The sequence below is a fragment of the Thamnophis sirtalis genome, unplaced genomic scaffold (assembly GCF_051295495.1).
Source record: "Thamnophis sirtalis isolate CommonGarterSnake01/CBP01778 unplaced genomic scaffold, rThaSir2_p1.2 scaffold_15, whole genome shotgun sequence".
Classification (NCBI taxonomy): Eukaryota; Metazoa; Chordata; class Lepidosauria; order Squamata; family Natricidae; genus Thamnophis; species Thamnophis sirtalis.
In genome coordinates this window covers 44970246-44982745 of record NW_028261395.1, presented here as the reverse complement: position 1 = coordinate 44982745, position 12500 = coordinate 44970246, and the positions used below count along the sequence as shown (strand labels likewise).

Below are 12500 nucleotides of genomic sequence, written 5' to 3'. Positions count from 1 at the left end.
CATTTCAATCAATCAATCAATCAATCAATCAATCAATCAATCAATGAGAATAGAGATGGAAGGGGCCTTGGAGGTCTTCTAGTCCAGCCCCCTGCTCAAGCAGGAGACCATATATACCATTACATTTCATCAGAAAGGAGCTAGGAGGAGCCTTGGAGGTCTTCTAGTCTGACCCCCTGCTCAAGCAGGAGACATAAGGCCATTTCAATCAATAAATCAATGAGAATAGAGATGGAAGGGGCCTTGGAGGTCTTCTAGACCAGCCCCCTGCTCAAGCAGGAGACCATATACCATTACATTTCTCCTCCTCCTCCTCCTCCTCCTCCTCCTCCTCCTCCTCCTCCTCCTCCTCCTCTTCTTCTTCTTCTTCTTCTTCTTCTTCTTTCATTCTCCTCCTCCTCCTCTCCCACCCCCAACCCATTTCACCTTCTCCTTTCCCTCCCCCCTCCCACGTCCGCCAGGCTGAAAGCAGATGTGGGGGCCGCGAGAAGCTTCGGAAGGCCCTCGGTTTCCCACACCGCAGCCCCCATTCAAGCCATTGAAGGCTCTTGAGAAGGGAAGCGTGCCACGTTACAAGCCGAATTAGGGATGGTATTTGACTTTCCTTTGTGCTGGGGTGAGAATCGGGGAGGGGGGCAGAGGGAGAGACCAGCGTCCCTCCAAAGGACCATCTGCATTGCATTGACCGGCTCTTGTGGTTTTGCCAAAAGCCATTGATCACCAGCGGCTGAAAAGAGATTGGGAAAAAGCTTGTCTCTCTCTTCCCCACGCCGTGGTTGAACATCTGGCTTGGGTTCGAGGCCAAGGGACGGAGGACGGAGGAGAAGTGGGGGAGGGGGGAGAATTTGAAAGATTTGTAGAGATTTTTGGGGAGGGGGATTTAAAGGATGCAGCCAATCCTTGATCCATCCCAAAGATGAAGTTCTAAAATATTATTATTTTTTAAACTGAGTTATTTATTTTTTTGTTTCTCTTTGAAGAGGTTTCGCTTCTCATCCCAAGAAGCTTCTTCAACTCTTTGGTTTTTCTTTGAAGGCGTTTCGCTTCTCATCCCAAGAAGCTTCCTCCACTCTGCCTTCCATTCCCCACCGTCCAGTCAGAGCTGAAAAAGCTTCTTGGATGAGAAGTGAAAGGTCTTCGGAGAAAAACAAAGAAATCCAGTGGCCTCTTGAAAATAAAAATTAAAAATTGCCTTTGGGACAACGGTGACCGGGATGACTGAGAATCTCCATAGAGACGAGATAATCAGAATCAGAATAGAGCTGGAAGGGACCTTGGAAGTCTTCTAGTCCAACCCCATGCTCAAAGCAGGAGACCCTAGGCCATTTCAATTAATCAGAATAGAGCTGGAAGGGACCTTGGAGGTCTTCTAGTCCACCCCCCTGCTCAAGCAGGAGACCCTAGACCATTTCAATCAACCAATCAATCAGAATAGAGCTGGAAGGGGCCTTGGAGGTCTTCTAGCCCAACTTCCTGCTCAAGCAGGAGACCCTAGACCATTTCAATCAACCAATCAATCAGAATAGAGCTGGAAGGGACCTTGGAGGTCTTCTAGTCCAGCCCCCTACTCAAGCAGGAGACCCTGTACCATTTCAATTAATCAGAATAGAGCTGGAGGGGACCTTGGAGGCCTTCTAGTCCAACCCCCTATTCAAGCAGGAGACCCTAGGCCATTTCAATTAATCAGAATAGAGATGGAAGGGACCTTGGAGGTCTTCTAGTCCACCCCACTGCTCAAGCAGGAGACCCTAGACCATTTCAATCAATCAATTAATCAATCAAAATAGAACTGGAAGGGACCTTGGAGGTCTTCTAGTCCAACCCCCTGCTCAAGCAGGAGACCCTGTACCATTTCAATTCATCAGAATAGAGCTGGAAGGGACCTTGGAGGTCTTCTAGTCCAACCCCCTGCTCAAGCAGGAGACCCCAGACCATTTCAAACTACCAAATCAATCAGAATAGAGCTGGAAGGGGCCTCGGAGGTCTTCTAGCCCAACCCTGGACAGGGTGAAGAAGAGGAGGGCAATCTTGAGTCTCAATTGGAAAGCCACCAGCCCTGGCCACCAGCCAGCCTGCTCCGGGGTTTTCCCAGCGGCCCGGAGAGATTCCTCAAAGCAAGATTTTGAGGATCTAATCGATTCTGCCCATTGGGGGCACCAGTCTGTTCAGCAGGCTGGGCCCTTTGTGGGGGGGGGGGGACGGTTGGGGGGGGGGAGGAAAAGGTCAGCCCTTTCCCACATCCCACAGGGACTCTGCCCCACAAGCTGGCTTTTGTTTCCCCCAATGCCGGCTATTTACGTGCAAAAGAGCTCCCACCCCACCCCCTTGCCCCCTCCCCAGCTTTTCAGAGTTAATAAAGCAGGAAATAATAAATCCCTCTTAAGGCCCTGGAGGGAAGGAGGGAGGGGGGGGGGGCGGTGGGAATTGCACGAGGCAGGATAAAAAGGGCGTGTGGATTTGGGCAGTGGGGAGGGGTGGGGTGGGGGACACACGTAAACCCAATCAAGAGAGTGAGCCTTATACCAAGAAACTTTGGGGTGGGGGGGGGCTAAGCACACGGGGAAGGAGGAAATGAGGAGGGGAAGCGGGTGAAGCCTCCTCTGAGCCTTGGCGAGGGTCTTCCCCTGCCACCCATAGCCATCCAGCCACAGGTCAGCCTGGCACGGCTGACTTTGTGAGGTTGGCATTGTGCAATGAGAAGTAGGGCTTCCTGTCTGAGCAGGGGGCTGGACTAGAAGACCTCTAAGGTCCCTTCCAACTCTGTTATTCTGTTCTGTTCTAATTTTCTGTTCTGTTCTCTTAATTTCTCTTCTCTAATTCCTTCTCTTTTTTTAATCATCTTCTCTTCTCCTCTTCTCTAATTACTTCTCTTCTTCTCTTCTCTAATTCCTTCTCTTCTTTAATTCATCTTCTCTTCTCTAATTCCTTCTCTTCACTTCTTTAATCCTCTTCTCTTCTCCTCTTCTCTAATTACTTCTCCTCTTCTTTAATTCATCTTCTCCTCTTCTCCAATTCCTTCTCTTCTCTTCTTTAATTCCTCTTTTCCTCTTCTCTAATTCCTTCTCTTCTTTAATCCTCTTCTCCTCTTCTCTAATCCCTTCTCTTCTCTTCTTTAATTCCTCTTCTCCTCTTCTCTAATCCCTTCTCTTCTTTAATTCCTCTTCTCTTCTCTTCTCTAATTCCTTCTCTTCTTTAATTCCTCTTCTCTTCTCTTCTCTTCTCTTCTCTAATTCCTTCTCTTCTTTAATTCCTTTTCTCTTCTCTAATTCGTTCTCTTCTCCTTTAATTCTTCTTCTTCTCTTCTCTAATTCCTTCTCTTCTTTATCTTCTCTTCTTCTCTATTCCCTTCTCTTCTTTAATTCCGCTTCTCTTCTCCTCTCCTCTAATTCCTTCTCTTCTCTTCTTTAATTCCTCCTCTTCTCTAATTTCTCCTCTCCTCTAATTCCTTCTCTTCTTTAATTCCTCCTCTCCCCTCCTCTAATTCTTCTTCTTTAATTCCTCTACTCTTCTCCTCTCCTCTAATCCTCTTCTTTAATTCCACTTCTCCTCTCCTCTTCTCTAATTCCTTCTTTTCTTTAAATCCTCTCCTCCTCTCCTCTAATTCCTTCTCTTCTCTTCATTCCTTTTCTCTTCTCTTAGTATTTTTTTCGTCTGCAGGGGCTTTGGCTGACTCCCCTCCTCACCCAGAGCGGACCGGTGGCCTCTTCCACTCCTCGACTTACAACAATTCCCTCAGTGACCGTTACAAGTGAAGTTACAACAGTGCGGGGGGGGGGAAAGGGGACCTCGGAGCTGGGTGGAACTAGATGACCTCTAAGATCCCTTCTCTCTTCTTTGCCCCACCCCTCTGTTTCCACCCCTTTGGCAATTCCCCCTAGATTACGTCTTCTGCCTACTTCCCTAATCTTTCAACCAGCTTCCCCAGCTACTTTGGCTCCCCCAACCCGCATGAAAAAAAGAGACTCTTTGCGCCCACGCAGTCAGTAAAATGGGGAATTTTCTTCCTGTCCTCTGTATGTGTTTGTTTGTGTGTGTGTGTGTGTTTTTCCTTGGCGTCTGCACAGTTCCACCCCATCTTCCCCCCCATCACAAGGAACCACGTGTTGTTTGCGGGGGGGGGGCATAGATGCTCCCTCAAAGGCTGGGTGGGTTTCATCTCATCCGCCTTTCCCACACTCCCCCCTCGGCGTTGACACAATAGAAGTGTGCCTTGGCACCATCAGAGACATTAGTAACAGTGCTTGAACCTCAATGGTGGGGGGCGGGAGGGGGGAAGGAGAGAAGCCCTGTCCCAAAAGGCCATCTGGTTAGTGGTGACAATCCCGCATGGCCAATTGGACGTGCTTTGATCTGCCCCGCGCGCGCGCCGTCCCTTTAAAACATGGTTTTATGACCTTTTAAAAAAAAAAGAGGTGTGGACTTCAATTCCCAGAATTCCCCAGGCTGGGGGGGGATTCTGGGAGTTGAAGTCCACGCTTCTGAGTAGAATGGAATAGGAATAGAATAGAATAGAATAGAATAGGAATAGAATAGAATAGAATAGAGAATAAAATGCAGAATAGAACAGAATAGAATAGAGAATAAAATGCAGAATAGAACAGAATAGAAAATAGAATAGTATAAAAGGCAGGATAGAATAGAATAATAGAATAATAATGGAATGGAATAGAATGGAATCGTATATAATTTTATGATCTTTCTTATTCTATGCTATTCTATATTTTATTATTAATTCTATTCTATTCTATTCTGCATTCTATTCTATTCTGCATTCTGTTCTATTCTAGTTCCAATTCTAATTCTGTTCTATATTTCTATTCTATTCTTATTCTAATTCTAATTCAAAATTCTAATTCTATGCTATTTCTATTCTATTCTATATTAAAATATAGAATATAGAATATAAATAGCATAGAATTAGAATTTTGAATTAGAATAAGAATTATTCATTCTATTCTATTCTGCATTCTATTCTATTCTAAAACTTTCTATTCTATATTTCTATTCTATTCTTATTCTAATTCTTTCTAATTCTATGCTATTTCTATCCTATCCTATCCTATTCTGTTTTCTATTTTTCTTTTCTATTCTATTCTATTCCATTCTATATTCTATATTCTATATTCTATATTCTATATTCTATATTCTATATTCTATATTCTATATTCTATATTCTATATTCTATATTCTATATTCTATATTCTATATTCTATATTCTACATTCTATACTCTATATTCTGTTCTATCCCATTCTATTCTATTCTACTGGTTTATTAATACTTGGTATAAACAAATTGATCAGGTAATACACTGTTCATCAAGCACTCATGTATTTTAAAGACGAAAGAAATGCATAAATAACCCCCCCCCCTCCAAAAAAAAAAGAAGAAAAAGAAGGAATGCTAGTGATCCCAGATCTAGGGGGGGGGGCTGCTTGGCCAAGAGAGATTGGGAGTAGAGATTTGATTTTTCCCAGAGATTCTGGCACTTTGGGTCAGGGGGGGCTTAGTCTCCCATCCCCCAGAGGCAGAAGGTAACTCTCTCCCCCCCCCCCACAAGGCATTGAAAATCAGTCAAGCGTGGGTTGAAACGGTGCCTCCCCTCCGCCTCCCCACCACGAGCCGGGATTGGCCGGGCGAGTGTGGGAAATGCCAACTCGTGTGAAACTCACGGCGTTTCCCCAGCCGAGGATGGGTATAAATAGAGGGATGGGACTTGGGAGCTCCCATCCAGCTGGCCTCTGACAGCCTGCCCTTCTCGCTCTCTCTCTCTTTGGCTCCCTCCTTGCCAACCGACCTGAGAAATGGCCCCCGCTGGCAATGCCCGATGCCACTTTAACCTGGACGGGGAGAAGATGCTGGCCAAGGAAAAAAACAAGGTAATTTGGGGTCCTCCCTGGAGGTTTTGTAAAGAAAGACGGGAGGGCTGTTTGTCTGGAATGGTAGGGGGTTTTCCTGCCTGGGCAAGGGCGGGTTGGACTAGAAGGCCTCCGAGGTCCCCTTCCAGCTCTGTTCTGATTGAGTGAAACAGCCTAGGGTCTCCTGCTTGAGCAGGGGGTTGGACTAGAAGACCTCCGAGGTCCCTTCCAGCTCTATTCTGATTGATTGATTGATTGAAATGGTCTAGGGTCTCCTGCTTGAGCAGGGGTTTGGACTAGAAGACCTCCGAGGTCCCTTCCAGTTCTATTCTGATTGATTGGTTGACTTTTTTTTTTAAAGCCACTGGGGGTTGGACTAGAAGACCTCCAAGGTCCCTTCCAACTCTTGTTATTCTGTAATTCTGTTAACATCTGGGTCTCTGCCCCAGGGATTCCTGGCTGGTTGTTCATCCAGGATGATGGCTCTCAGCAAGTTAATACATAAATTAAAATAATATCAGAACAGGATACGATTCAGACATGCAGTTCTTTGAACAGAGGCAGGTAGCGAAATGGGAACAGGCAGGGGAAGAAAGGAAGAAAGGAAGGAAGGAAGGAAGGAAGGAAGGAAGGAAGGAAGGAAGGAAGGATCTGCAAGGAAAAAAATTGTCCACTTGGAGTTCTTTAGGGAAGGATGTTTGCCAGTAGAATCATGGAAACGGAAGGCACCTCAGAGGTCATCCAATCTCACCCCCCTGCCCAGATAACAGCTTGGCACTAGTTATCCTCTGTTTGAAGGCCTCCTCTAAAAAAAACAAAACAGAAAAATATAAACTTGATTGCAGGAAACAGTATTACTTTTAAAGGGAGGAAAGTCCCCTTCCTTCCTTAAAATCTCACGACTGTTGCTTCTTTCGTGTTTAGCTTGAGGTTTTAATATGTTTTTTCCTTCCTTCCTTTTCCCTTCTATTTTTTATCTTATCTTCTCCTCTCCTTTAATTCCTTCTCTTCTCTGATTCCTTCTCTTTTCTTCTCTCTTCTAATTCTTTCTCTTCTCTTCTAATTCCTTCTCTTCTAATTCTATCTTCTTCTTTTCTCCTTTAATTCCTTCTCTTCTCTTCTCAATTCCTTCTCTTCTCTCCTCCTCTAATTCCTTCTCTTGTCTTCTAATTCCTTCTCTTCTCCTCTTCTCCTCTAATTCCTTCTCTTCTCTCCTCTTCTCCTTTAATCCCTTCTCTTCTCCTCTCCTCTCTTCTTTCTCACAGCTGAGGAAACCGGTGGTGGAGAAAATGCGCCGCGACCGGATTAACAGCAGCATCGAGCAGCTGAAAGTTTTGCTGGAGAGGGAATTCCAGTGCCACCAACCCAATACCAAGTTGGAGAAAGCTGACATTTTAGAAACGGCTGTCAGCTATCTGAAGAAACAGCATCAGATGCAGGAATCAGGTAAATGCAAAATTAAGATGGACATCGAAGGGGGGGGGGATTTTATTCTTTCCCACAGTCTTGTAGGAAACAAGATGGTGGGAGGGAGAGGCAAATCAATTTAATAAATAATAACAATAATTCCTGGCCAGGAAATGAGAGCTTTTTTGTGCTTCAAAGTTTGGAAATGTCTCTTTTTGAGGCTCATTGATTGACAGACATAGCAAACCAAGAAAGGTGTTTGCAAAAGAATGACAGCTTCCCAGGCCACAATCAAACCTCTTTCCTTCCTGCCTACCTTGCAAAGGTGTTGGGAACAGCCCCGGGGCCAAATTATGGCCTCTTTCTTTGGCGCAAATCACCCTCTTCTTTGAAAGACCCCCATAATCCCTCGCAGGGCGCAATCTTGAGCAACTGAATGGAGCGGAATGCTTCCTGGCCAGATGCCCTTCCCGTCACCAGAGCAGAGTTTTTTTTAATTCAGCAGATATATCCTCGTTGTGCCCAGAGAGAGAGGAATACCTGCCTCTACCAACCATGTTTTCCCCAAAATAAGACCTCCACGGATAATAAGCCCCATCGGGCTTTGGAGCGCATGTGCTAAAATAAGCCCTCTCCTGAAAATATTGCAACACGGCAGCAGCCATGAGGTGACCACTCCCCGAAAATAAGGCCCAGTGATTATTTCAGGGGTCAAAAGAAAATAAGATCCTGTCTTATTTTTGGGGAAACACGGTAGGATCGAACTCACAGCCTCCTGATGGGTGAGGCAAGCACTCCGCCTCTTAGGCCGTCGTGCCACTCCTTGGAGCAAATGTGACGAATGCAATGGAGCATATTTGCAAAACGTTTCTTGCTTTCAAGTCCGAGAAGGACTAACCGTGGTTCCATCTTTTTTTCTAGGCGTGAAAAACCCCGAATTCGATTTCCACACGGGTTACCTGCGCTGCTTAAGGGAAGCCTTCTGCTTCCTCTCCTTCTGCCAGACCAAGAAGGAGACCCAGGCCCGACTGATCAAACATTTCTGCAAAATCCACACCATCTCCGATGCCACCTTCTCCCTCCTCTCGTCTCCTGCGCCCAAGAAGCCGCCCGCCGCCAAGAAGCCCACCCCGCCAGCCGCAGCCTTCATCTGGAGACCGTGGTAGAGCTGGTGGCTGACCCCCCCTGAAGACCCCCGGAAGAGGTCATTGGAAAGGCCCACTCGCCCCAATCCGTGGATTTCCAACCAGGAGAAGAATTAGGGGGAGGGTCCTCCCCCATTGTTGGGGGAGGGGGGTAAAAGAGAACCCCTTCTCTTACCACCATTTTTTCCTTCATAATGAAGGCATGAGTTTTGCAGGAACACAGAGAGAGAGACAATTATAAAGACCCCAGGCTGTATCAAACCCAGTGGGTTTAGGGGCTGGGGGCTTCGTGTCCAATCGGGGAGCTGCTTTGCAAAGGGGAGTGGGGCCCGGAAGGCTGTGGGAATCTCTGGGAATGCGATGTCCTTAGGAAAGAAGGGGGCTTTGGGGTGGGGAGGCTTTAAAAGGAGTAGTTTGTATCAAAACAAGTTGACCTCTTCCTTTTCCTTCCTTCATTCTCTTCATCTTTTCTTCCATCCCTCTCTCCCTTGCTTCTCTTCCTTTTTGTTTCTTCTTTTATTCCTTTTCTTTCTGTCCTTCCTCTCTCCCTCTGCCTTCTCCTTCCTTCCCCTCTCCTGCTGTCTCCTTTCTTTCCTTCCTTTCCTCTATCCCTTTTCTTCCCTCCTTCCTTCCTTGCCTTCTTCCCCTTTCTCCTGCCTTCTCCTTCCTTTCTTCCTGTCCTTCTTTCCTTCCTTCCCTCCCTTTCCTTCCCAGCTTCCTTCCTTACCTCCTTCCCCTTTCTCCTGCCTTCTCCTTCCTTCCTTTCTCTCTTGCTTTCTCCTTCCTTCTTTCTTTCCTTCCTTTCCTCCCTCCCTCTTTCCTCCCCTGCTTCCTTCCTTTCCTCCTTCCCCTTTCTTCTGCCTTCTCCTCCCTCTCTCTCTCTCTCCCTTCCTTCCTTCCTTCCTTCCTTCCCTCCCCCTAACCCTCCCCTCTTCCCATTTTTAAGGAACTCCTGTCCTGCAAATTCTGTACTCCCTTGGGAGGTGGACTTTATAAAGTTTCTTTCATTTTTGTCAGAAATCTGCTCGCCTTTTGTGAAGGCTCTGCCTGTTTATGTATCTTTAATAAGGAGAAAAGTATGTCGTGGATTATACCACAATTTACTGGCTGGAAGTAACCGGCCAGAAAACTTTGTAACAATAGAGGATGCTTTCAGATTATTGCTGTGGTTTTAATTCCTCTGATGCCAATTAAATATATGTATACATAAAGATATATATATATGTTTACACAACATGCGTGCGTTGTTTTCCTCTCTTCCTTTCGGATTCCAGAATAGTACATCCAACCAATGCAAAAACACAAAGGATCTTTGGAATGGAAGTGTGTGGGGGGGGTTGGTTTTGGGGGTAGACTGCTTCTGTAAATGGCAGTTCCATTGCTGGAGCAAAGCCATTCTGTTTTTTGTTTCTTGCAAAGTCTAAGGGGGAGGGGGACTTAAGATGTCGACTTACAATGACATCAGTTCACACCGGGTCCCCCCCCCGCAAAAAAATTCCCTAATCTTGAAAATCTTGGTTTTTTTTAAAAGCAATTCTAGCTATCCAGTTGGATGTAAGGTTATAGAAATCCAGATAGTTAACAGCAATCGTTTGCTGAGCTTTAATTCCAGCTTGTGATCTGGTTGTTGACTTTAAAATATTGAAATTACTTCTCATTCCGTTCTTGGGAGGTGCCAAAAACATCCCCTTCCTTGTTCCTCTGCCCCCCCCCCCCAAATTCTGTGTTATGGGGCAGCTAAGGGGTTCCCAGCTAAATGGCGGAATGAAGAATCATGGATTCAATCAGATTTTCGGATTAGAAATTCACAAAGTTCAATGATAGAATCCCTGAACCATCACAACGGGGGTGGGGGGGAGGCTTGGAGATCATCTAGCCCAACCCACTGGCAATTCCTCCAGCAGCAATCTGGGAATAGCAACTGGCTGGGAGGCGTGATTAAGATCCACGTCCAAGCCAGGATTTTCACAGGAATCAAGAAACCTTTTTAATGATATCAACCCATTTCTTCCCCAAAAACAGCCAACACAGTTCTAGGCTGCATAAACAGAAGGATAGAATCAAGATCACGTGAAGTGTTGATACCACTTTACAAGGCCTTGGGAAGGCCACACTTGGAATACGGCATCCAGTTTTGGTCGCCACGATGTAAAAAAGATGTGGAGACTCTAGAAAGAGTGCAGAGAAGAGCAACGAAGATGATTAGGGGACTGGAGACTAAAAAATACGAGGAACGGTTGCAGGAACTGGGTATGTCTAGTTGAATGAAAAGAAGGACTAGGGGAGACATGATAGCAGCCTTCCAATATCTCAGGGGTTGCCACAAAGAAGAGGGAGTCAAGCTATTCTCCAAGGCACCTGAGGGCAGAACAAGAAGCAATGGGTGGAAACTAATCAAGGAGAGAAGCAACCTAGAACTGAGGAGAAATTTCCTGACAGTGAGGACAATTAATCAGTGGAACAGAATTTGCCTCCAGCAGTTGTGAATGCTTCAACACTGGAAGTCTTTAAGTAGATGTTGGATAACCATTTGTCCAAAATAGTATAGGGTTTCCTGCCTAGGCAGGGGGTTGGACTAGAAGACCTCCAAGGTCCCTTCCAACTCTGTTATTCTATTCTATTCTATTTCGGAATTGACCAATATGGTTTATTAAATTACCAAAATAGCAGCAGGGCAGGCTGAAAAACAGACTACGATGCACCAAATTAATTAACCCTTGCCAAATTTAAGATGCTAAGGCGTATTATTAACCCGGTTTAAGTTACTATGCCTTAGCATGAACAATTTAAACCATTTTAAGAAATATGGACTTCAATTCCCAGAATTCCCCATGCCAGCTGGGGAATTCTGGGAGTTGTAGTCCCACCCATCTTAAAATTGTTAAGGTCAAGAAATACTATTAAGGGAAGGGCATTGCTTAGATTATTCCCGATGAGTTTAAGAAGGCAAAGTGAAATTAAGTGTGTTGCATTAAAATGATTATTATTACTACTTTGCACCTCTCATTCCCTCTAGGCATTTTTTCTTTAATTTGGGCCAAGGAAGTAATCACTGAATCCTGAAATAGGCAGGGGTTCCTGGAGGCCATCTAGCCCAGCCCCCTGCCCAGAGTAGGAATCCCAATTCAAGAAAGGAATCATTGAATGGATGGATTGGGAGAGAACTCAGAGGTCATCTAGTCCAACCCACTATCGCATCCCTGACCAATGGCCATCCAAGCTCTGATAAGACTCTTCCAGCCAATAGCAGCATAGAGTGCCCTAAATACAAACCTCAAAAAGAGATTTGAGGAACTCCAGGGTGCTAATTCCACCTCTGGGAAGGTGACTTTGGCTTCATTTTTCAGCCTCTCCTACCTCGTAAGGTTGACGTGAAGCTAAAATAGAGGGAGATCTCCCCCAAGGATCCACCTTGTGCTGGGGTGGGGGGGAGAGATGGAGGCAAAAATGTTTTTAAAATAATGTAGAGAAGAAGGGAAGGAGAAGGAGAAAGGGAAGGGAAAAGGAAGAAGGAAAGGCAAGGAAAGGAGGAAGGAGAGGGACAGAGGTGAAAGGAAAGGAAAAGAAGGAAGGGAAGGAAAGGAGGGAAGAAAGAAGGGAAGGAAAAGAAGGAAAGAAGGGAAAGGAAAAGAAGGAAGAGAAAAGAAGGAAGGAAAGGAAAGGAGGGAAGAAAGAAGGGAAGGAAAAGGAAAGAAAGGAAAGGGAAAGAAGGAAAAGAAAAGAAGGAAGAGAAAAGAAGGAAGGAAAGGAAAGGAGGGAAGAAAGAAGGGAAGGGAAAAGAAGGAAAGAAGGGAAAGGAAAGAAGGAAGAGAAAAGAAGGAAGGAAAGGAAAGGAGGGAAGAAAGAAGGGAAGGGAAAAGAAGGAAAGAAAGGAGAGGAAAAGAAGGAAAAGAAAAGAAGGAAGGAAAGGAAAGGAGGGAAGAAGGAAGGGAAGGAAAAGAAGGAAGGAAAGGAAGGAAAGGAAAGGAAAGGAGGGAAGAAAGAAGGGAAGGGAAGGAAAAGAAGGAAAAGAAGGAAGGAAGGGAAAGGAGGGAAGAAAGAAGGGAAGGGAAAAGAAGGAAAGAAAGGAAAGGAAAAGAAGGAAAAGAAAA

At 45.5% G+C, this 12500-nt stretch overlaps 1 protein-coding gene across 1 annotated transcript; it reads left to right on the top strand.

The window, feature by feature from the left end:
* Nucleotides 1-5740: 5740 nt before the first annotated feature.
* LOC106552114 (transcription factor HES-5) lies at nucleotides 5741-8465 on the top strand. Its single transcript, XM_087702214.1, has 3 exons — nucleotides 5741-5878; nucleotides 7123-7303; nucleotides 8186-8465. The coding sequence occupies exons 1-3, from the start codon at nucleotides 5804-5806 to the stop codon at nucleotides 8428-8430; spliced, it is 501 nt and encodes a 166-aa protein (XP_087558340.1). The 5' UTR covers nucleotides 5741-5803; the 3' UTR covers nucleotides 8431-8465.
* Nucleotides 8466-12500: the final 4035 nt, after the last annotated feature.